Genomic DNA, 26,707 nt, shown 5'->3' on the forward strand with positions numbered 1-26,707 from the left:
CGGTGGCGCAGCGGTTGAGCGCTGGGTTGCGACGCTGCCCGCGGCCTCTGCGGCACCAGTTCGATCCCCGGCTGCTCCCCGGCCACCGGAGGAGGGTCCCACATGGTGCGCAGACCTCTCCTGCCACCCGCTGCTCCCCTCAGCAGTGTACTTCGGTCCTTCTGCCTGCTCTGCTTCCCGCTCTGGCTCTGGTGAATTCTCTCACCCTCCCGCGCTTCTGACTGTACCCAGTGCATGTATAAACAAAAACAAACAAACAAATAAATAAACAAAACATACCTCTATAAAAAAAAAAAAACTGGAAAAAAGAAAAAAAAAACAAATGCATATAGATAGAATATACACTAAACATGAAGCAAATTAAGGTTGGTGAAAGACTTATGCAAAAAATTCTCTTCCACAATATCTGAATATTAAGGTTTGGATAAATAAGTTTAAGACTATGCTTCCATTGTAGCAATTTCAAAATGTCTTCACTTTAGATCAAATTTTCATAACAAAAATGGTTACTTTAAAAATAATCAGGATGTCTCACTAGCCTAGGTAATGTTAGCCTCTTGGCTTGGTCATAGGTGTTCTCTTGGGAAGAACAGGATGATCTTTTACTTAGGAATGCAAGAGAATCCTATGTCCAGTGTCTCTGGCTATTTAAATCCATGACTCCACTATTACCTACTTGCTCTGAACTACCCCCGAAAACATATTTCAGAGGGTGCATATTCCTGAATAAACAATCCCTTGACATTTTTTAAATTTAGAGCAACAACATAAATAGAGGACTTTGTGAGAGATATGCAGTAAGTCAATATAGATGTTCTAAAACATTACTGAATTAATCCAACCCATTAGACAATCATATACCTGGAATATTCTGTATTTGCACACAGTCCTTTTTTCCCTTACTGCTCCCTTAATTTCTTCTATGTACAGTCCTTCAACTTAATTGTGTGGATCATGGTGATAATATTGCTCAGATTACATTGATCAATGCTATTGCTGACTATTTCTGTGAAATTTACATAGAAAAAACATCTCTCTGGTACCAGTATCAGGAAAAGTCAGTGTGCACTTAACAAGTGTTTTATTTTTATGTCATGAAAGTTGTAAATTTTATAGCTGATAGTACTTAAAACGTGTGTTATAATATTCATGTTTATATCTGTAATCTCTACCCTTGTTGTCTACCCTTGTTGTCATTGTGTCATGTCTACACATACGGACATTTCATATGGCTACATTTTTACACTTTGGTACTGATGTGAAGTTATTCAGGTATTAAATAGATTTGAAAATGGGAATTAAAATTAATTATGATAGATGACTGGATCAAGATGTGGCATATACACACAATGGAATATTATTCAGCAATCAAAAAAGATAAACTCACACCATTCGCAGCAATGTGGATGGAACTAGAAGGAATTATGCTCACTGAAATAAGCCAGAAGGAAAAAGAAAAATATCGGATGGTTTCACTTACAGCAGGAATATGGGGGAACCAAATAAGACATCAGTGTAAAAAAATAATAACAGTACAATACACAACAAAGCAAAAATGGACAATTAAAATCAGGGACGTACTTCAGGGGAGGAGGAGGGAGAGGGATCAGAGGGAGGGAGGGAGGAGCACAGGGGACTGAGATGATGGTGCACGGGTGCGTTGGAGAAGGAAACTCTATTGGGACAACATCTAAGGGGGTGGGGGGAATTAAATATTGTTTAAAAATGAACAATGATGTAAAAAATAAAATAATATAAAAATAAAATTAATTATGCACAAAGCACAATATATTTATTATAATTGTTTACATTAAAATACAGATTTCTCTACTGATCAACCTCAAACATTCTTGATACAATAGGAACCATCACTAAAATGGAATTGATGTACTGGTATACCTTATCCATAGTCAATCAATATAATACATTAAACAGCAAATTATCTAAACCTATTTGGGAATCTTGCCAAAGAATAAAAAGCAAGTGAAAAAGGCTTCTTATATGGCAAAACCCAGTAATTTATCCCTTCAAAAAACCCAGTAGGCCTTTGCTCATAAATTCACAGTTACCATCATAAAGTTTCTTTGGTATTTAACCCCACAGGGCCATGAAAGGCACATTATAAGAGAGCAAAAACATTGGTAGAGATAAGTACATTGACAGCCATAAGAATTCACAAGAAAGGGGACAGGGAAACTTTTTTTAAAAATTGCTTCTTGACCTTTTCGCTAAGCTCAAGTATAAAAAAAGTACATAAAACAAATTTGTCAAGAATCCACCTGTTCCAAACAATGTAATACTGTGAGTATCTCTATAACATACTATTTATGAGCAACAGGGTACCTGATCTTAAACAAATATTCATTCTTATGAAACAACTTAAAAATTATTGTATGGCACATAAAATTTTATGAAAACAAGATGAATCTCCTTTTCACCCTTTTTATTTTGAGAAAAAAAGGTAGAGAAATACGCAATTATGATGTGAAGGATTTTAATTAAAATGATTTTACAAATATTGGTTAGCAAATATATCTGAGTATGTTAGAAAATTCAAGTCATTCAGATCAGAGGGATTAGAAGCTAAATATTTACAATTACAAAAGTAAATCACTATCAATGTAACAACAGAAAGAAACAAATAGTAACTGCTTATAGATAGTCCTTTAGATTCAGTGTTTAGTGAAATTAGGGTTGTATTCTAGAACCATGGCCCCATTTGTTGGCAACCCGGTGGAAAAGGCCAGAACTAGAAAACGCTGTTGTGACTTACTTGAGAGGCCTGATTAGACCACATTTTAGCACTAAACCCTGTGAAATCCCTACAGCGATTCAGACCTTGAAGAAAATACTCAATAGTGTGAAAACTGGTAATTTCAAGTTGCTCACAGTTAAGGGATCTCTACAGAAAGGTTTGGTCGTCATTGAGGTATGGTTGTAGTTTTATGTTGGTGAGATCATAGGAAAGCATGGAATCATCAACTATAATGTTTGAAGATCAATTTTTAATATTATATTTGGTGTATTATAAGAGTATTCTTGAACCATATGTGATCAGACTGGTATTTGAATAAAATGTGTCACAAAAAATAAAGGATTCAAAGTACTATAAACATTAATTTTTTATTTTCTTCTACTGAATGTTTTATTTCTTGACACTTTATGAATGCAGTACAAAAAAAATTGGGATAAATAAGGGCTAAATGCACTTTGCATGCAGAGCAGTTAATATCCTACACAAAGAGTGGCCAAATTGTCAACTACAGATTCTTTTATTTTCTTTTAAAGATTTTATTTATTTATTTATTTATTTGTTTGTTTATTTATTTATTTGTCTATTTATTTATACAAGCACTGGGTATAGTCAGAAGCTCGGGAGGGTGAGAGAATTCACCAGAGCCAGAGCGGGAGCGGAGCAGGCAGAAGGACCCAAGTATACTGCTGAGGGGAGCAGTCGGCGGCAGGAGAGGTCTGCGCGCCATGTGGGACCCTCCTCTGGTGGCCAGAGAGCAGCCGGGGATCGAACTGGCGCTGCAGAGGCTGCGGGCAGCTTCACAACCCAGCGCTCAACCACTGTGCCACCAGGGAGGCCCTCTACTACCGATTCTTAACCAAAATTAATATCTCTTAAGTAAGAGCAAAATCATGTTGAACAAGCTATCTTTTCTAGGGGATATAACTCCACTAAATTGTGAAACATTTGCTGAAAAAATTGAAACTATTGGCATACTATTGGCACATATCCTAAAATTTTCAGTAACATTAAATCTGAATAGTGAAATTACTCTTTAAATTATTCTGTGAAAATACTAAATTCAACATTATTTTAGTAATGTTAAGAAAAAGTTTTTATATACAAATTTATATATCCATAACAATTTTTTCCTAATTAAGATTGAGTATATTTAATATTTTCATTAAAATACATTTTTCCATCTATCAGTCTCAAAATATTCCATTCTCAAAAAATGGAATTAATGTACTAGTGTTAGCTTATCCATAGCTTTAAAAAGCAGAATTAATGGGTAATGCCAATCCTAAATATTTTTTATATAATTTCTCCTAATATATGAACACATTTAAGATTGACTAATTCCAATGATCTTTACAATAATATACTGATCACGGCAAGAATAAGCTATGGAACTGAGTGAAAATCACAAGAAATATCAAATAATTATAGTGATTATAATAGTTCTAACATTAAGAGACACTATAGTTAGCCTGAATCCTTCCCTAAATATAAATATATATTTACTTTAGTTACACTTTAAATCAATGTTCTGTTATTTCAAAATGAGTCTGTTAATAACATCTTCCAAATGTATTGTCATTTTCTTTCTAATTGTCAATACTGTAAGCAGAATTTACTTTTAGCTAAAAGCTATTTATTATTCATGTATGAAATATGTTTTCAAAGGTTTTGGAAGAAAATTGTTTTGCATTTTTTTAAAGATTTATTTATGCATGCAAGAGTTGGGGTATAGGCCACAGGTGTGTGTATGGGGGGTGAGAGGATTCACCAGAGACAGAGTTGGGAGCAGAACAGGCAGATTTGACTGAAATTCACTGCTGAGGGGAGCAGCAGGCAAGACAGGAGAGGTCTGCTGTGCTATGTGGGTCAGCTCCCTGGTTGGGAATAGAACTCATGCTGCAGTGGCTGCTGATAGCTCATTGTGCTGAGACTGATCCCTTGTGCCACCAGGGAGGCCCTTGTTTTGCATTTTTTACTTTTGAAAAGAAACTATTACTTTTGAAATAGTTCTAATGTTAAGAAGACACCATAGTTTATTCCGTCTTTCATCTTGCTAGCCTTTAAGATTTCACTTAATACCAAGAATCCCCACAGTTCTATTTGTTTCCTAAAGTGATATACTAATAGTTAAAATGACAAAAAATAATAGACACACATACACCAACACATATATACACACCTGGTCCATCACTTTCATGTCCTAATCTTTGTTTGGATCTATTACAATTTTTGCTCAATTTAATTATCATTGCATCTTATTTTAGATAAAACATTAAGATATACAGTTAATTCACTAGCATGAAAACTGTACCCACTACAATTTAACTTTGTAAAATCAGCCGGGGAAAATGTGATGAATAAAGATAATGTATTCAAAGATTTCGTATAATAAACAAAAAAAGGGAAAATTTCAAGCAAAAACTTCTAAGACATTTCCTTTTCCTCATTACAATGTTTCTCACCAATACTCTAAAGGCTCTTTCAGATTAAATAAATATTTTCTAGTCTTTTATTCTGTGCTCACTCCCCCCCATCACTTTCATGCCCTCATTGAATAGTTCTGATGACAGTAAAATCACACAGACTAATAAACGATACTTAGGGATCTCTATAAACCATATCTAGGGATCTCTATAACTAAAGGTGTCATCTAGAGCAAGAGTAGCCTCTAACCAGGGAGTTACAACATATTTGTCAAAGAAGTTTACTTTTTGTTTGTCAAAAACAAACAAAAACCAAGTCTCTATCAAACCATTCTGAGGTCATAAGCCCCAGAATGTTGTTCAAGATGAAAAATATTGATGCAAATAAAGTATAGTCCCCAACTCATCTAAGTCAAAGAATTTGGTTATGTTTGAATTTTCAGTCATATCAAACCCTTTTACTTATAGTCACCTACGTAATCATTTATTTTTTGGAGAGTTAAGCTTGGGTGGATTTTTTACTATGATGTGCTATAACATGATACTATCAAACAGGTAAGTTTCAAACAAAAGCATTTTGAAGCAGGTCTTAAGCTTATTCAATCATTATGGAAGAGAAACAGTTTACCTCATGTAGGCAGGACTTTTTGTACCACTTAACAAAGTTAAGCACTTCATTTTTGTAAACATCAAGGCAAGTTTTCTAGCCTGAGTTATGTGAATTCATTTACATTGTTTATAATTAGGTTTAGAAGATCAGTATACTCTTTAAGACTGTACATAACATTTTGAATACAAAAGCATTTTTTTTTGTGTGTGTGTAGAATCTATTGCTTTATTTCTGTAAAATAAAGGAATTCTGTTTCTTTGGAAGGCCCAATGATCTTGCTCCATCCAAATCAGGAACAAATGATTAAAGAGCCTGGATGACGAGTGACTCAGACAGGGGACTTGTTCTACTGCCTTGGTGCTTTTTCAGAAAATTGTCCTCTCTAGTAGGTCCTCAGGCCCAAGCAGTGTGATTTTAATAAGACCCCTATGTAAGCAAGACATTTAGGAAATCAAGAAATCATATTCAGAGTAAGTATATGCGTGATCGCATACAAAAAAGCAAAGGGATTCATCTCAGAAAGTACTTTTGGGTGTAATAGTACTTTCATGTATTTATTGTTTAGTTTTTATTGAGGCAATATTGGTTTATAGCATTGTATGTATGAATCACATTTTTAGAAGCCTTTACTACCAACAAGCAAGAGGAATGCTACATACAGATGTGCTAGTATCTCTTCCTACATCAATGCCTTTAACAAATTTCAAAAGCATTCAATAAAGAGGAAAAAACAGAAAAATAACAAACTATATATGATCTAAATAAGTTATTAGAAAGTATCATCTTGAAATGAAAGTAAAACTTCAAAGTGGAAAGAAATTGTCCCAATTTAAACCTGCTTAGAAGTTAAGAACAAGCTTCAAGGACTAAGCATTCTTTAGAGAGAGAAAAAAACACATTGCAATGCTAATAGCTTCTCATTATAAGAAGTACTTCAAAAGCTATTAATAAATCTAAAATATATGACAGATGTTACACTATTGAAAACATGTTTGTTAGAACCCACTACCTATTATAATCAATAGTCTCTCTTCTGAAGTCAGCTTTGAAATCTGTTCAATGTTTGCAGTTAGTTAGAATAAGTATTTACCTCCCAGGTCTTTAAAACTCACACAACTCATATAAAACTTCTTTGAGGCAGTGATTTAATATAAACTTTTTTGCTGTGCTTCAGCAACAAACTGATCAATTCATTATGGGATTACGACAATTTCCATCTTAAAGAAAAAGCTGGTCTACTTGAATTATGCTCTCCAAAATATAAACCCACTTTACTAGCCTACAATTTACAGATGTAATAAATATTACAAAAGTCTTCTTAAGAATATTATAAGAACATTATTATTTCACTGCTTTCTCTAATTTTATAATTTGATGTGCTTCTTCCTAATCTTCTTGGTCTTAGAAAATTGAAAAGAATAAAAAGGATTTATTTTAGCTCATGAAAGTTGCGGATTATCTAGAAGGACTATAGAGAAGAATACAGACTTGATATTCATTGATAAGTTTGTCTTTTCCAAATGACTTCCACCAGTTCTTTAACAGAACTCTTCTCAGAAATATTCACAGTCAATACTTTAAAGTGAAAAATATCTCATACATCTGAAGACCTTTCCAATCATGTCCTAATAATTAACAGCACCACATAAAATCCAAAAGTTGGAAGAGACCTGATGGGTAGGACAATCTCCTGTATGATACAGAATCACTTTACTAATGCAGGTATTGCCCTCCTATGTTTATGTCTAGAGACTATAAATCAGACAGATTGGTTCCTCAGAGCTAGTTAGAGAAATCAATCAGATTGGTTTACTTTCGTGCCATGTGTGTGTAAGGGTCAGACCTTGAGCCATTACTGCCTTAGTCTTCTCTCATGACAATGGGTGTCTATTGCTAAGAAGACTGGATAAATACAATGGTAGCTTTCATGATCTTTATTAACTAGCAATTATTAGGAACTCTGTAAACACAGAGTTCAATTTATAATAAATCCTCTTTTCTCCTAAAAAAAAATGTAATTAGTCCAGCCTCATGATTTTAACTAGCATTTGACAGGCAGTGATCTGATTCATACTTTTGTAAGTGGGAGGTACCTGGCTGCTGCCATACAGTTTCCCTGATCTTTTTGATTTCAAGCTTTCCCTCAGCAGAAAGTGGAACTTTTGAAAGTCATTTGCTGAGAAGAGAAGGCAGGAGCTTTCCCCAGCTGCCCTCGGCCAGCACTCCCTGTACCTGAGAGGGAGCAAGGGGGCAGGGAGGAAGTCACGATCCTGGCAGGTTTTCAGAAAGCCCCAGAGTCTCTCTGCATCCAGGGCCATATCAGGCTGCAGCATAACATGTGATGCCTCTTCCCCTTCCAAGGAGTACAGTCTAACAGCAGGTGCTCTCAGGACATTTCAAACTTGAACTAAGCCTATTTAGCAAAATAGTGACAATGGAGCCAAGAGATTTGCCAGTTTTCATTTAAAAAGAGCCACAATCTCCCTTTCAAAAAGCATCAACTACTAAGACACTGCAAAGGAAAGACAGAAAGAACTCTGTTTCCACGTTATATTAAGAAAACTGCACACCTTTATGTTTTAATGTATCTTTTTCTCTGTAGAAATCACCACCAGATGATCTTGAGCACCTGAAAAATGTCATGCCATTTCCTATTGACAAGAGTAGTCTTTTTTAAAACTGGCAAAATGAAAACAAGGGACTGAGAGGTTGTTACTCTTTCACCCAAGGTCATACAGTTAAATTTTTGGCCTCAAGGATCACATTTCTCTTTCCTTCTTTTTCTCTAGATCCTGTTTCCCATATCTGAACAGTGTTTCCTTTTGTCCACAGTTTAGCATCACAGACAAAAAAAAAAAAAAAAAAAAAACACACATCATTTCCACAGTGTGCTCTAAAATCTAGTCTGTCAATTAGCAACCAGACTTTGTGTAACACTTCAAAAACCAACCTGTATAGAAACTTATCTCTTTCTAATTTTAAGAAGATTAAGCTCCGAACCTTCCAGTTTTAGTGAAATTCAGAAAAAGTGAAAACAATTGTCCTTGATCAAACAGAAAGGGAAAATATATACTTTCTGAAATTATTATATATTTATATACATATCAAGTTGAGAGTTAAATACTAAATTGTAGGAAATTTAACATACACTTCAAGTACCGACTTAAAGCATGAAATTAACTTCATCTAAGACAACTATATAACAACCACTGCATTCTAAAATATTTGTGTAGCTTCCATGCTCAAAGCAAAGTATTTTTTATTCACTGCTGATAGAATCTAAATGAGACATTTTAATATCTTATTATTTCAGCTAATTAAACAACATATTTCATTAACATTAAGTTTACATTAGATTAAAATTATAACTTAGTTTACCTGTTCCTGAGTGCAATGTATGAAGTAGTAGAAACTGCAGAAACCCAGCAAACATAACAGTAGCATCGGAGTAGTTAAATAAATGCTACTGGCATCAGATCACTAAATTCTAGCTGGCAGTGACAGCAAATCCACAACACAATAAAAATCCACCAAGATAACAAAGACATTTTAAATAAGATTCTCTGTGGTCCTTGTATTCTAAATCAAAAGCCAAAAAGTCTGCAGTGTCCAACATTATACAACACTGACACTAAACAAGGCCATAAGTGCTGCTGTCATCAAAACAGATCTCTGCAGTGTACAGATTCTCTTTGATTACCGCATTAATCCATAGTGCTGTGTGCTATACTAAAGAGGTTCCCACTGTAGCAAACATGAAAACTGTGGTAAGTCGATAATTAACCATTTCTGAAACAATTCACAGAAGATGCTACCCTCCTGTGGGCAGAGACATGAAATGCTTTAGCCCCTTAAAGCTAGCGCAGGAGAAAAGACTCAAATGCTTGAAGAGTTCCTCCTGTTAACTACCCAGTGGCATTTTACTGAGATTAATAGAGGACAAGAATACCAGAGCAGACCCCTCTGGCTTACAGTCCATGGAAAACTCACCTGTACTGATTTGGTCCCATTATCAATTCCTGGTCATGCTTCTGTTAAGGCCTGTGTCACAGATCATTTCCTCTGCAGTTCCCCTAACTGAGAGCTCTTACTCAGCCCAATGACAACTGGCACCGGGAAGCATAAACCAGAAGCACAGGAGTGATGGTTGGGAACACGGACAAAAGTGCTCCTTCAGGATGTTCCGGTCCAGCCTAGTGCTGATGATGGCTCATCTCCAGGGGGCAAAAGGACAATCCCAAATAGGTTCTGTCAGAGAGTTTGGGAGGTGGGGGTGGGGGCTCATATTTCAGATATTTTTAAAGAAGCAGGTCTTTGATGACTTTAGAATCAATGGTCCCATAGATTTTTTTTTATTCATAATTATTATCCTCTCATAAGGCCAACGACAGTTACCTTATCCACCCCTTTATCATAAATTACCTAACAAATGGCAACAGCAACAACAAAATTAGTTGATTTGAAATTATGTCACTCCCCTAATTTCATATTTATCATGGTAAACCATTGAGTTTCCAGAAACAATGAACAATGATATAGTTCTTTAATTCACTGGGGAATGATATTAAAAAGAAGAGACGTACTGCTTCTAGTTTGTTTAGAAAATGAAATGATCAAATGACAACAGAGGGAAAATTACGAACCACCTTTCAATATTTAAATTAAATGCACTGCTTGTTCAATTTTACATGCTTGCCAAAATATTATCTGATAAAGAAAACAATTAACCCCGAACCCGGGGTTATCGCATCATCACCAAAGCAACTGCAAACTATCAGTTGCAAACAAACTAATTTGAACATTTTTTTTTCTTCTTAAAAGACCATATTTTTACTCTCTACTATAATTTTTTTTTTATCTTTTCCACAAACTTCCAAGTATACTTTAAACCAGTCAGAGTAAAAAAAAAAAAAAAAAAAAAAAAGTAAACCAGATTGGTGGTTTCTCAAATTGAAGAGAAAAAAAAAAAAAAAAAAAAACAGATCAACTTTACAATCCAAGTAATTCTACTCCTAGGGATCTATCTGAAGTTTGCAAAAACACCAATTAATTGAGATATGTGCACTCCTAAGTCCCCTGTAGCACCATTTACAATAACCAAGTTACGGAAACTTACGTACCCAATGGCAGATGTATGTATTAAAATGTGATGCACGTGCATGCATGCACATGTGCACACAAACACACACACATACATAATGTAATACTACTCAACTATTAAAAAAATGAAATTGTGCTATTCGAGACAACATGGATGGAATTGGAGGGGATTATGCTAAAGGAAATAAGCCAGAAGGAGAATGAAAAACACAAGATTATTTACTCATATGTGGCAATAGATAAACAAAACAAAGAAATAGAACTAAACTAAAACAAACCCTAGAAATATGACTGCAGAATTGAAGATACCAGAAGGTAAAATTTGGACAGGGGAGCCCACAGGACTTTGGTAGAGGACTATGGGTACTGAGGTGGTGGGTGTAGTATAATATACATCTGAAGAGGTGTGATACTACCCACAAATTATACAGTGTTGTAAAACACTGTTGTTTGCTGGCCAAATTGTTGCTGGGAAGAGAGAAAGTGAAATAAACATTAATTGAATGACTGTGCCAAACACTGTGTTATGTCAGTTTTATTCAATCATTTAATTTTCACAAGCCTATAACAAAATTCATATTACTTACACAATATTATGTATGAGGCTCAGAAAAGCTAATTAACTTGCTCAAGATCAAATGGTTCATAAGGAATAGTGTTAGGATTTAAACTTGACTTTGACTTTAAAGCCTATGTATTACCATTTCACTACACTGTGGGAGGTAGGAATTACTGTAATTCATTTGGTAAATTACCTCAATGTTGTGCCAGATTTTGTTAAGTACATGTGACTTGGTGTGAAAAACTATGGTGATGCAAGAAAGATTTATAATCGTCTACCTTGGTTTCCCACCTATGTAGCCAGTTAGGGTTTTTCAGAGAAGTTTATGGGGTTGAAATTTTACACTTGCTAAATTTAAGTTTTGCTATGGCGCTATCATAAGGAAGACACACAAAAGTCATGGTCTAGAGACAGATCTGCTGGTCCATCAAGGGCACTGAAGAGAACCAATAGCAGGAAAGAGCCAAAACTTTCAACAACCAATTCACTCATTTGCTTTAGGCAAACTGGCACCATATAATTTTACTGGGCCAAAAGTTAAGAATCTATGGATTTTATAGGACTAAGCCAACTGAATTAAAAATATTTTAATGTACTAGATATATGAGTTTTGAAACACTTGTATTTCTCTTCTACTTATTTTTTCTCATTTACTACCTACTATAGGCTTATTTCAAATTATTAAACAATTTTGAATGCTATTAATCTAATACTTATCCCTTATTCTATCTCATTAATTTATATTAATTTGATATAATTACTTGAGCTCTCAAGAGTACCTCTATATGAGGAAATTTATCAAAAGTAACAAATTGTATTTATAATAAAAGATACTTGATAAACAAAGTAAGGTCTCTGCAATGGTATATGCACAGCTTTCAAAACTATGCAATCAACATAGAGAATCAATATTAGAAAGAGCAGATGGTAATGTTGGACCTCACTGTAAAATATTCTTTCACTCTTTTCTGGGCACCACATACTTCAGAGATCCCATCTATAACAGTAAGTGCTATCCACTGAGGTCATATCTATATAAAAATAGAAAAAAAGAATCATTTTATTACATCACTCACTTATTTTCATAAATTAAAAAAGTCACATTAATAGCATTCTACCACTCTGTTCCTTTTGAGTCACATGTCTCATTCCTTGGGATTACATATTTCACAACCTCATCCTCAGCTGTAAATCCACAACCACTTCAAAATCCAGTAGAATGATTTCCCTTTAGAAAGAACACACAAAACCTACTATCAATTGCATTTTAAGTTTGCTTCACATATACCATTTGACCTTGGGTTGTGCTCTAGGTCAGGGCTTGTGTTTATGGAAAGGTTTCAGCTTGTTCACAAGAACTCAGACTCCATTATTTTGAAAAAATGACACAAACTTCCTATTGTGGGACTGATTTCCCATAAATAGTCACTCCAGTTTATCATATATTTCTCATTCTTGGTATTAGCACCACAGAGCAAAGATTGGGACACACTGACTACTAAACAAAACTCATGCACAATTAAGCAACTTACTATTGTTTTTCCTTATCTTTAGAGAACACTGACTTTCTAATCTTTAAATCTTTCTTGACTTGGCTATTACACAAAAAATAAATTATGATTAATCATCTTACAATCTAAATTTAGGGCTAGACTATAAATTCAATAATTTATTTTCAGAGAAAAAGTTGGTAACTGGAAACTTTACTCTATGCAGAAAATGGAGAAAAATCACCCCAAACCTGATGCACACAGAACAGGAGTCTCTACACTGGAAAAACAGAATCGGAGAGAGTGTTAAATATAGATTTGTGCCCAATTGGAAAAAATAATGGAGTGGGAATCTCATGCCCCAAACTCACTCACTGTTGCTTACCAGCACCTCCTGGGCGGGCCTCCATTGTTCCTTCTTCGGAATCAAGAGACCTCATTTCTTCCCACCCTTCCGAAGAGACAGGTATCCCAGGTGCACACATGCCAGCAACCTTGTAAAGAAATCCAGCCTGAGGATTTTCAGCCTGGTTTTTGAACAAAGTCAAAGTCTTATCTAAGAAGAGCATGGAGTGTCTCCTCCATCACTCCACTCATACAGTTGAACAATAGCAACAACCCTTGGGTCAGGAGCAGCAGAAAATGGCAACTGAAAGAAAATATTGGTGTAAGCATACGAAAGTCTCTTTGCATGAATGACTCAGGTCATAGCAGGCAATGTGCAGCTATGCAAAGAATCACTTGGATAAAATAGCATACACAAGCCTCAGTGGGCCTGGTGGTGTGGAGACTGGTAGCATTTACTGAAGAGAAGCATATTGGCATCTCTGTTGGGTTTTAACCAGATCCACAGGATTCAGGAAATAAGCTCTCTGCCAGATGACACTATGCTCCTAGCCATTCCTTCTGTTTACTTATCCCCCAAATTACTCTAACTAGTGTCCTTTCTCCTGCTGTGAGCTTATTTGCGAAGAGGGCTAAATAAAGGATTTTTATGACAACAAAATGGCCATTAGCCCACAGGATGATTTCTTAAATCATAACTCTTTTGCTCTCATTCAGTACCATTAAAATCAATTAAATGAGTGTTTCCTATTATTATTTCTTTGTTTGTGAAAATAAAATGTTTTATTTCTTCCTGAAGAAACCTTTTGAAATTATGTTAACTCTGAACATATTACATATTCTTTATATATAACGTTCTTCTTCTAGTACATATATTTTTAAAGGTAGATTACTTCTTTTGTTTTTGTATTTTCTTAGCAGAGGTAAATATATGTACATAATATGCAAATATATGTAAAACTGGGACTTTTTTTCCTACTCAGTGTAACATTTCCAGATTATCCAGAGTTCCAGTCTTTAATGGGATGTATGGTCCTACTTTATGGGTAGGAAAGGAATTCTATTTTTCCTCTACATAACTGTTGTAATTTCACTAAAACAAACAGGTACATGTAATTTTAACTTAAACATGTCATTCTATGGATAATCAGTACATTTTTGGATTTTAACACAGAGGATGTTGTGAATAATAAAAATAATGTGTATGCATTTAGTCCATGCCTCCTATCCTATAGTACAGTCATGTTCAAAACAAATCTGAGAGATAACCAGGATGCAGATCATTACAGGAGAATCATCAATTTATAGAAATAAGAGATGGAATATGTGCTAAGACTGACTTGTTCTGGAAACTAAATTATTTTACCTTTTTTTTAATTGAGGTAAGTTGGTATACACCATTGTATTTGTTTTAGGGGTTACAGGTTTGAAAATCTACAAATGTATGTTTTCACACTATGCAATAATGCTCCACACTCCCACCTATCACTTTTCACTTTTCCCTCTGGTTGCCTCAGTTTTGCAGTCAGATGTCAAGGGTTTGTTGTTGCTTTAGTTTTATGTGAGTCTTTGCTTTGTATTTCTGTATTATACACATAAGTGAAACCATCCAGTATCTGTCATTCTCCTTCTGATTTATTTTGTTTAGCACAATCCCACCCAGTTCCATCCAAATATATATAGATACACACACACACACACACACGCACACACACATACACTTTTCTATTTTCCTAATTCACTTGTCTGCCCTTGGACGTTTAGGTTGTAGGAATCTAGATTCTAAGTCACTACCACTGTACAAAATTTTTATTTTCAAATGAAACTTTGTGCTATTGTAACAGCTAAGAAATACAGAAAAAACTTGTAACAGTCAAAGGCCAACACTGTTAATGTTAAAAAATTAATTACATACAAGGCCCTAGAAATTATGGCCTTTATGCTCAAAGTTCTAGTAATTGATGTAAAAATTATTTCACAAACCTCTTACTCATGATAATAACCAATAATGTATTGAATTTCTAAGTTCCATATAACATCACTATCTTAAGAAAAGCAGCAGTGAAGTACTGTAAATGTATGTATTATTTTCCAACTCTCCCCTAATATTAGATTTCAAAGCTGGAAAGCATTTTCACTCGCCTACAGTGGACTCATCTATGTAATGTTCTTTGCTACTCTCAATCATGTCTCATAGAAAAGAAAAAGTAAACTTCCACATAGACAAATATACCAAATAATTTTCAATAATGATGGCTATATTATAAATACTTAATGGGATACAAATAAAACATCTGATTCTTTGTAAGGCTAAAGAGCGAAGTCAGTCTATGTAGAAATACCACCTTGCTACTGCACTGATTGACTTTATTGTTAGTCACACTATATTGTGTTACTGAATTTGCACTTAAGCAAAGGCAGGAGGAACTCTGGGCAGAAGAGGGTAAAGATATTATTTTTTAATCTGTACATGTGGAACCTCTATGTCCTCTTAGGGGGGGAAAAAAAGGTTTTTAATCTTTACCACCAGGAGTAGAAGACAATATTTGTGAAAGTTTATGACATAAATAAAAGTTCAAATTCAAACTAACTCCTCTGGCTACCCCTACTTCAATGACTAAATCCAATCCACAATGATTTCTTCATTGTTTTGCATTTCCCTTCAGCTTTTATTTATTTTTTTTTAATTTTTTTATTTTTTTTTTTATAGAGGCATGCTTTATTTATTTGTTTGCTGGTTTGTTTGTTTGTTTTGTTTATACATGCACTAGGTACAGTCAGAAGCGCGGGAGGGTGAGAGAATTCACCAGAGCCAGAGCGGGGAGCAGAGCAGGCAGAAGGACCGAAGTACACTGCTGAGGGGAGCAGCGGGCGGCAGGAGAGGTCTGCACGCCATGTGGGACCCTCCTCTGGTGGCCGGGGAGCAGCCGAGGATCGAACCGGCGCCGCAGAGGCCGCGCGCAGTTTCGCAACCCAGCGCTCAACCGCTGCGCCACCGGGGAGGCCCTCCCTTCAGCTTTTAAAAGGAGAGTTCTGCATTGGACTTTAAGTCTTTGCAAGTTTAAATGATCCATGCATGTTTACATCCATAATTTTTCATCTGACAAAAATTCTGAACATTGAAAATACTCAGTACTGAAGGGAAGAGAAGAAAGCTTAGACCAGCTTTACGTTTTAAATGTTATTATTACTCCCACACAGAGGAGGAAACTGAGATTTAGAGAGGATAAGGACATATCCAGTCAGTGGATTCAATAATAACAAAAATGAAGGTAAAACTGCTTTACATCATAACATCCTTAGGCTTGGGAGCTACCTTCTACCTAAGTATCTAGTATTTACTTCATGGTGGTTTGTGATCAGGACAAAATAAATCACCAAGTAAAATGTATCTGATGGTCCTTCATGACGAGACTATCTGCCATGCCTTGACCTCAGCATACCAGTTTTTGGAGATATTAACAAATGGTTGACAATAAAAGGGACCCTAGTCAAATGTATGTAGAACTTAATATTATATTATTTTCTAGAACAATCACAATGTACAGTAACATTTAAGGTAGTGAAAAGGTCTTCATTAAGGAAATTTTTAGCTAAAGTTAGTACTGGCCAAACTTACATGAGCACAGACATTTACTTTTGGCAGCATATTTACTAAAACTATTACAGGTTTGCAGAAATGCTCACTGGAAAAATGCTGCATCATTAATATTGTTTATTCTGATTTGTTAATGTAGCCTAAGGAAAAAGAAAGGAATTAGGCAGTGGATTTCCTTTTATAAATTCAGAGTTGATGTTCAGGATTATTTGTTCTTTCAGGTACTTTATGTAATAATAGACATTGTTCCATGTCTTGCCCTGTCACTGGGATAGCATGATGCTGCTACCACAAAGCACGAGCTCAGCTATCTCCTTCCTGATCCATGTGGCGATGCTTCTGTAGCAAGGCCTTCCACTTACTCAGTTCTGTACAATCACACTGAGCCAACTACCTGCAGGATTTTAATCTACTATAAAAAACAAAACAAAACACAAAATCCAATGTTCTATTTTGGGAAATTCTAATTATATATATCTAGACACAGAATAAATCAGTATCGAAAATACCACTAGGGGGACTTTGTAGAGGTAACAGCAGCATTAAAGAAAAGGCAAGGACAGTTTTAAAGGCATGGAAATGAATAAAATATTAGGATTTGGGGAATTAAATGTTTAATTTTTTTAGCATTGTGAGCTTCGTTCATATTTGTAATTTCCCGAGTCATAATACCACAACCTATCTTGTGTTAGGATTTATAGATATCCCAAAGTGTGTACTGGACCCTATAAAAGGAACTTTGACTATAACTAGCATAGCTAGTAATTATAAACTGGCTAGCCTGAGAAATTTTAAAATGTAAAAGAGACAAACAATTGGATTCTGTCAAGGGGACCTGGATCCCTAATCTGAAATTCTGAAATGCAGGTATGACAATAATTGTTTTCAAAATGTACTAATGAAAGCATTTACAAGAGAAATTAATGAGTACAATGAATGTTGTTATTCTTTGGATCGCAGTGTGTTACAGGACAAGTGTGGGTGAAAGGGGTTTTCAAAGAGAACTTGTCAGTATGAATTGCCTTGATTACTACTCTCTTCTAAGCCTGTGAACCAACCACATGGGAAAGATATGAGCCAGGGAGGAGTAGGAAATTTTCAGAGGGGATCTTTTTACGTGGTTAGGGGAAAAGATGACTGGGATGTGAAAGGGAGATTTAAGAGAGAGAGTAAAGGTATTGATATTATAGAAAGTGATTATTTTGTAAACCTAACTCATCTACCTACCACAGAACATCTTCCTAATTTATAGGACCTGACCGATCCTACGCATTTCTTGGAGACCTAGCAAAGTAGAGCAATTTGTAAGTGAGTGTGTTTCGTGGCACTAAGATAATTAAAGGATAACTGGAAATTGACCATTTCAGCCTAAAACCTGGCACAAATGTTTTAACCACTATTGTACTTCTATGTAAAATAGAGAAAGCTTGTCAAAGGAAGAAGAAATCCAACTGATAAAGCCAAAATATTGGCTGTCTGAGTACTACTTCTAGTACTTATCTGTTCTTTATGACTTAAACAATATATTATAAGATGGGAACGTTTTCAAACTTGAAATTAGATAGGAAAGGTATTAAAGAATGAAGTATCATTGACCAAGGATCAAATTCAATGTTCATTCCTTGGTTTGGGATTATATCACATTATTGACACATTATAAATTCAGTCTATAAAATCCACCTAAGGAATACAATGAGATTTCAGTTTCTCACAAGAAGATTTAGTTGTTTTGTTGTGTTTTTTTTTTTTTTTTTAACACAGGATTGAGATAAAAACAAGGTTCCTCATTTCATCTGAGCTGTGAAGTGTAGTATTAAGCTGCCTTTCATTGTGAGGCAAGCACTCTGAGGATCAGGTCTTGGCCTTACCCACAGGTGCCAGTTCCAATTACCTGCCTCTCATGCATGGGCTCTGTGATGCTTAAAAACCTAGGCCCTCAGACAAGTCAAGAGTCAATAAGGTATTCCTGACTCATTACTCTCCCTATTTACAGATGTTTTTCTCATTCCATTTCTAGCACTTGGAGATTTCTCGTTAGGCAAACTCATGCTTTTTTATGCTTTTTAACAAAGGGACAAATACAACCAACCTTAGAAATCTGACTGTAAAATTCATGCTCTGAGAGGGGGAAGGAAATGGTGAAAAAGCAAAGTGGTGAGGGGGCACAATGGATCATGGTGGAGAACAATGGGTGCCTTGCTGTTAGGTTGGTAACACACAGAAGATGGTGTGATCTTATGTGTCTAAATCATTTACAGAGTTGCAAACAAATGCTGCCTCAATTATGTGTATCTTGCATATATTGTATGTTATATATATTATATATGTCACATATACATTATATAATATATATGTAATAAATAAATGTTTATCCACTATTTAGAGTTATATTTTAGCAATAATATAGGTTCTGTTCCAGACCACCAAAATAAAGTATCATAATAAGTCAAGTAACATGAATTATTTTCTTTGCCAAGTGCACAGAAAAGTTTTGTTTGCTCTGCGCTATAGCTAATTACATGTGCAATCGCATTTTGTCTAAAAAATAAATAAAACAATATATACATAATTAAATTAAGAGTGAGCATATACTCACTTGGAAAAATGGCACCACTAGCCGTTTTTAGAACCAGGGTTGCCACCAACTCTCAATTTGTACAAAATGTAATTATCTAAGTGCAATGAAATGAAGTGCAAAAAATGAGATATGCCCATATAGGTATTTTTTGCAGTGGAAATGATTTTGCTTGTTTTTATTTTCTTCAGGTAATCATGTAACTGGAAGCTGGAAGTAATTTCAAATGGTGTGCGGGTTTTTTTTCCCCCTTGGACATAGTGGTATTGGTAGCTGATTGGTAAATTCCAAAACCAAGAAAAGGATATATTTATTTGTCTGCATAGGACTACAATTCAAGTAATGCTATCAGGTGAGTTATGACGCCATCTTTATTACACCGTAGCCCAAATACATAGTTCCCTATTTCCCCACTCGGTAAGCAATTAATTAAAAAGGTTAAGTAGGGCCTCCCCGGTGGTGCAGCGGTTGAGCACTGGGTTGCGATGCTGCCCGCAGACTCTGCGGTGCCGGTTCATTCCCCAGATGCTCCCCGGCCACCGGAGGAGGGTCCCACATGGCGCGCAGACCTCTCCTGCGGCCCGCTGCTCCCCTCAGCAGTGTACTTCGGTCCTTCTGCCTGCTCTGCTCCCTGCTCTGGCTCTGGTGAATTCTCTCACCCTCCCGCGCTTCTGACTGTACCCAGTGCTTGTATAAATAAATAAAAATAAATCTTAAAAAAAAATAAAAAATAAAAAAATAAAAAGGTTAAGTAGAAATGTAAGGTAATACATGACAAGATGTCAAACAGCAGGATAAAAAAGAAAGCACACAGTCAATGACAGTTGAAAGATTATTTACATGATTCACATGCTTAACTGCTATCTAGAAACTGATGGCTAAATTCATTATTTTAATACCCCTTTTCCCCTTTCTATTTGCTTTTACCTATTAGTGGTTCTTTTGTTGTTGTTAGAAGTACCTTTAAAACCTTTTAGGAAATAAACAGATCAAACCCAGTAATTTTGGGGGCCTCCCTGGTGGCTCAGCAGTTGAGCGCTGGGTTGCGAAGCGGCCCGCAGCCTCTGCAGCGCCAGTTCGATCCCCGGCTGATCCCCGGCCACCGGAGGAGGGTCCCACATGGTGCACAGACCTCTCCTGCCACCCACTGCTCCCCTCAGCAGTGTACTTCGGTCCTTCTACCTGCTCTGCTCCCCGCTCTGGCTCTGGTGAATTCTCTCACCCTCCCGCGCTTCTGACTGTACCCAGTGCTTGTATAAACAAATAAATGAATAAATCTTTAAAAAAAAAGAAAGGTATTAAAAAAAAAACAGTAATTTTAAGTTGAGTTCTATCTTAATTTCCAACCAAATCACACAAAGGCCAGTATCTTCTCTGACTTACCCACTACTAACGGACCACAGTACTTCTGATTTGCTTACTCCTCCCTCAACTAATTAAAATAAAATTTTCTAACTAAAAATTAACATGCATCTGCTTCAGGCCAAGATAAAAAGACAAATATATAATATTTTGTCTTTAAGTCCAAACACAATAAAATATTTCAAAATTTTAAAGAATTTTCTACAAAGCATAAATAAGATGAATGTAACGATGGACTCTACAGACAACACAGTGGTGAGCAGGACTGAAGACCTGTTGGTCCACTGAAACCAAGACCAGGTAGGAGGACAGACAAGACCCTCTCCTACTGGGAGAGAGGAACTCAGTCTAGTTCATGTGGCTGAAAGTCTTGGACACAAAATTGCTGCACCCCTGTGACTTAAGGACAAAGCAGAGGAAGAGAAACATGTATGCTATATACACAGGAAGCGTATCATTCAGGGAAAGATAAACTAATGGCATTTTACTGATACTAGACTCTTGTTGAAAGAAAAAGAAAAAAGTCGGGAAAGAAATGTGAGATATAAAAGTTATTAATGAACAATGAAATTAGTAGAACATGTTAGTAAATCTAAAGAATTGCTAAATTGTTCAAGAATTATAAGACTAAATATTGCCCTGAAAATGTTGAGGTTTGCATTAATGAGAAGAGGATGTATGTTTGTGTGTGTGTCTTCTAAAGTAAATGAAAAGGCTCAGGAAACAACTCCAACAGAGGGCATGAAAAGAGAAAAAGAAAAGAAATGAATGTTAAACAGAAAATTCAAATTAAGCTAATATAAAGGATTTATTTATGGTAAGAGTTCAAAAATACAAAAGACAAATGTAAAACCCTAAACCATAAGTTGAGTCATTCTGGATGATAAGTTGAGTCATTTTGAATCTTTTTTTCCAGTCAAATGTGCCCCCATGTAATAAACAATTTTTATGGGAAGCTGATATTATGATGCTGAGTAAAAATTCCCAGAAGAAAACCAGCACCGCACTTCATAATTTATAAAGGGTCAGTTCTGATATTTGGAAAAGTCCTTGAAGACTATGGAGCTCTGTATTTCAAAGCCTTGACTACCCACTGGAATTACCAGAAAAGATGGTACAAAACAATAGTGTGGGTATCTTCCTGTATGAGGCTCCTTGAGTGATTATAATGGGCATTGAACAAGTCCTAAAATTCTCAATTCAGCTACATATTAAAATGAACAGGGACATTTCTCCATATTAGCTAAATCAGAGAATCCCTTTTGGTGCTTCCTTGGCACTTAATTTTTAAAAGTTCCCAAGGGCTTCTAAAATACATCCAAGTAAGAAGACCAGTGATATGATCACCTCTCTCATTCTTTTGCCCATGGCAATGCAGTTCTTGAAAGACTGGGATTAAAACTGTTCTCCTGATAATGTAACCACCTCCGTGCTCTTTTCTTTCCACAGTTCTGAAGCATACTATTTATTTCAGCGCAGCCATGTGTATCTCCAACATCTCTCATTGTTGAGGCCATATTGACTGGAATGTCATACTGATTCTTTCTACTGCAATTCTACTTCAACTCCAACATGAAACTTTGGGCATCCAGCTTTTCTCCTAGTACTTATAACATGTATTATCAATACATTCTATTTGGTATCAGAGAAATGAAAATGTTTCTGAAGCACTTGCTATATATCAGGAATGAATGTCATGGGGCTAAACCATATTATTCATTTACTCCCCACAACTACTCCTTGAGATAAGTACAATTATTATTCCTAATCACTAAAATTATGTAACTTGAGGTTTATAGAGGTTAAGAAACATACTCAAGTTGCTGTTCTCTGACTGTGCCTAAAACTATCAGTGTCTTCATGAACTTAGATGTCAATACCTTCAATAAAATTATTGATGATCTTATGGAGGAAAATGTCAAACATTTGTGTTTATCGTGTATGTAGATAAGCATGTATAGGCCTTGGTCTCTTTCCTTATTGCTATGAATATTAATATTATGAACTGAATTGTATACCCCTCCAAAAAAAATTTGAAGTCCCCATGTACCTCGAAATGTAACATATTTGGAGATCATGTCATTATTGAGATAATTAAATGAAAATGAGACTATTAGGAGGCCCTTAACCCAATATGACGGGAAATTTGGAAACATACAAAGAAAAGATAAGGTGAAGATTTAGAGAGAAGCTGGTCATCTACAAGTCAAGAGGAGAGGCCTGGAACAGATCCTTGCCACATTGCAATGAAGGAGCCAGTACTGCCAACACTTTACTGTTGAAGTTCTAACCTCCAGAACTCTGAGGAAAGAAATTTTTGTTGTTTGGACCAACTAATCAGTGGTACTTTGTTAAGGCAGCTCTAGGGAACTAATAAAATCATCTCATCTTATAATTACAGCAATCTCAGAACAGATTACTGGAACCTGCTAGATCTGTTCTTTGGTATAGAACACGTATGTTTAAAAAGACCCAACTGAAGAAGTTCAGATTAGGTAGCAAAGAAAATTCAAAGAGGGCTACAGGTAATAATATTAAATCCAGAACAGCAGTAAGAATTAGAGATGGCCATGTGTATGCAGAAGAATTATGGCAGTTGGCATCAGGAAAGTCAGTATCTAAGTCCTAATTTTTAGAAGAGGATTGAGTTGAGGGCAAGGCAAAGTTTTAGTTCTAGAGGAACTTGAGTAACAGAATTGGACTCAGTCATTCCAATTTAGGGACATGGATATAATAACTAAAACTAGGAAAAAATCTGGAACCTCAGTAATACATTTGAAGCCCAGACTGAAGACACAAAAAAAATGGCAAATCTGAGTAAATGCTAGTCCTTAGAGGGGCAAGATGAGTTCCAAGCTCTTCCAGTTGCAAGGAAAAAATGGTTTGGGGGCAGAAAATCAGTATGACTTAACATCCATAATATCTCCTTCTTTGTTCAATAATGTGTGAAAGGTGAGATTTTATTTGCTTCTGAAGTCTCTTCCAGGTCTAAGATTCCATTTTTCTGTTAAATTGAACCAAAAATAAGGACAATCTTTTCACTTCCCAAATAAAATGGGTCAAAAACACTGCAGTATGATTCTGCATTTTAAAAGGATACTGAAGAACAACCTACTGAGATAAAATAGGTGGCAATGAATCTTCAATATCTATTTTTTTCTAAATGGACTTTGAATCATAAATGTCTTCCCATAAAATGACCTTTAGTTATACATCTTTTAAAACATTCTATATTAATATTGTAAGCATATATTACATATAAATTTATATGATTATTTTAAAAAATGTAATCCAGATTTTATTTAGTTTCTCGTTATGCAAGAATAGGAGTATTTTTCAGATGTAACTAAATGACTAATATTTTTTCTAGCCATGGATTAATTTGGGAGAAATATTATTAGGCATAATCATGCTAGATTTACTGACTTAATTTCTTTTCTTTTTATAGCACTTCCTTTAGTCATAACTCCAGTTTTAGAATCAAGGGGACTTTCAGTCATTTATTTATATTAGGCAGAAACTGTAACTCTGAAATATCCAGCCTCTCACGAGAATTATTTCCAAAGTTTTCTTAATGCATATTCTTAGAAATTAGAAATTAGCATGTTAGCTCGCACACACACACAATTTGTGTCCTCTCAATCTCTTTCTACGATTTAAATTATACAGATAATTAAATTAGTTAATGTCCATTCCATAGCCATTGTAGGAGGAAGTCAGTTCTCTGAATCCCTCTAAGTTATTTAAACTGCAGCCTCAAAAACCCTAAAATAATGCCTTTCTAGATCAACAGTTGAGAGGGAGAATTAAATTTATCTTTCCTTCAGCAATACAAGGCAGTGATCTCTCTTTTCTTTTATGCCTATTCTCTTCTCTGCTCTTTATATATATTTTTTAAGATTTATTTATTTATGCATACAAGAACTGGGGTACAGGCCAGAGGTGGGGGTGTGAGAGGATTCACCAGAGACAGACTGGGGAACAAAACAGGCAGATTGACTGAAATACACTGTTGAGGGGAGCAGTGGGTGAGACAGGAGAGGTCTGCTGCTCCATGTGGGCATCTCCCTGCCTGAAGATCAATCTCCTGCTGCAGTGGCTGTGGATAGCTTCATAGGTTGCATCTTAACCCTTTGCACCACCTGGGAGGCCCTCTGCTCATTATATTATCAAAGACAGTAAGGCCAGGTGAAACTGTTGGGAATTGGTACTAAAATGTCAGTCTGTCCAACTGTCAGTCCTATAGCATTATTTGGTCTCTCTGCACAGGTTAAGGGGAACAAATTAAAGAAGAACATAAAGAAAGTATTTGGTTGAAGGTTAAGAAGTAGAAGAAGAGCTCTGTAAGTGTATACATCAGCCTCTGTGAGAAAATGGCCAAAGTAGTAGTACATAAAAAGAAAAAGAACAAAAGATTTGAGTGGATTCTTCTGAGAGAGCCAAAAGCAGGGGCTATGATCTACTCAATATATTCCCAAAGTCCAGTAAGCACCTGTCATGTGATGGAAACTCAATGAAAGATTAACATATAAAGGGTAAAAGAGAAGCGAGTGCGATTACACTTCTATGTGAATCCACTGCTATTTTGAGGTTCTAGCAGTTAAAATGCCAATTATGAAAAGTCCAGAAGACACACTATGACTGATTACCAGCAATTTACCAGTTGCTTTTTACAAATGGGTGTTAAATAGCAACTTTTTGTGTTTCCAGTTTTAATGGATATATCAATTTAATGAACACATGATGAAAATTAGAATACAGGGCTCCTGATGTAGCCAAAATAATTAATTTTCCCTATTTCCCTTCTGCCCACACCACGAGTTCTATTTCTGAACCTTATTTTTAAACACTTAGTTTAATTTTTTAAACAAATAGTTTACTTATGGAAAGCATTCTAATTTTTAAATAATTTGCCTTTACATGCCAACTGCTTAACCTTGGGTTATTATCCAATGGTTTCCAATTTTAATATTTTACCTATAGCTAAAACCTATTAGAGACGTCAGCTCACACTATTTACATACTTTAGTTTTTGTTCTCCCTATATGTTTCTATATTTAAATATTTTAATCCTCTCTTTCTTGAACTAAATTTTTCAACAGGATCATTTACTTCTTGAACACTTTAAAAGTGAAAATTAAGATGCTTACCTCTATCCTTCCTCCAGTCTCTCTAAATTCTTTCATCTCCCATATCTCTCAGTTTTACCTTTATTTTGACTTGGGCAAAATATTTATATTCAACTGGTTATAAATAAATTAGAATTTAACATGGAAAGGGGTTAGTCTAGAAACTGATAATCAACAAGGGATACTGCATGTGTGTGCGTGTATATATATATATGAGGCCCCAATAAGATGCATTACAATATTACATGTGAATTATACAGAACCAACTAAAAACCTACAGTAGGCAGAGATTAAATTTCCTTTTCTACAGATGACCTCTCAGAGTTCCTATTTATTCAGAGAAAAAAGTATGCAGGGTAATAGTCAAAAGGGATATATCTATTAATTAAAATTGTGTCCTATTTTTGTTTAGTATTTTAATATTCTGAACATGACTTTCCTTAACAGCTTTTTCCCTCCCCTCAATGTTTGATATATACTTTTTAATTGCTTAAAAAAGAGATGGCCTTTCCTCACCAGGTCAGTAACATCATGTAACTCATTTGACATTGGCTATATCTTGGAATCCATGGAATTCTTAACAAAGATATTAGTATTAGAACCTCCTGGAAATAATCTTGTTTCAATTTGGGCAGACTGCTTACTGTACACATTGTCATTTCTCTGCATTGTATTCCTGGGTTAAGGCCCACTATTTCTTGTCTCTCATTTATCCCATGCTGCTGATTATTATTCTCAGTTCTCTTGAGTGCATGCAT

The 26,707-nt window shown here is 35.4% G+C and overlaps 1 protein-coding gene across 39 annotated transcripts in view; it reads right to left on the reverse strand.

Annotated features, from left to right (window-relative positions):
- RIMS1 (regulating synaptic membrane exocytosis 1) overlaps positions 1 to 26,707 on the reverse strand; it is a gene marked incomplete at its 5' end in the record, with an annotated part of 207,984 nt that overhangs the window by 171,317 nt on the left and 9,960 nt on the right. For 34 of the 39 annotated variants that reach the window (XM_084259652.1, XM_084259651.1, XM_084259647.1 and 31 more), the window contains one exon: positions 13,326 to 13,425. The exons of 1 other annotated variant lie outside the window; for it this stretch is intronic. In XM_084259652.1, coding sequence (XP_084115778.1) covers positions 13,326 to 13,425 — 100 coding nt within the window. Of the gene's footprint in view, positions 1 to 9,166; positions 9,222 to 13,325; positions 13,426 to 26,707 lie in introns of those variants that run through there. 4 more of the 39 variants (XM_084259670.1, XM_084259653.1, XM_084259669.1 and 1 more) reach the window with 1 other exon arrangement.

The sequence above is a fragment of the Talpa europaea genome, assembly GCF_964194135.1.
Source record: "Talpa europaea genome assembly, chromosome: 2".
NCBI classification, from domain to species: domain Eukaryota; kingdom Metazoa; phylum Chordata; class Mammalia; order Eulipotyphla; family Talpidae; genus Talpa; species Talpa europaea.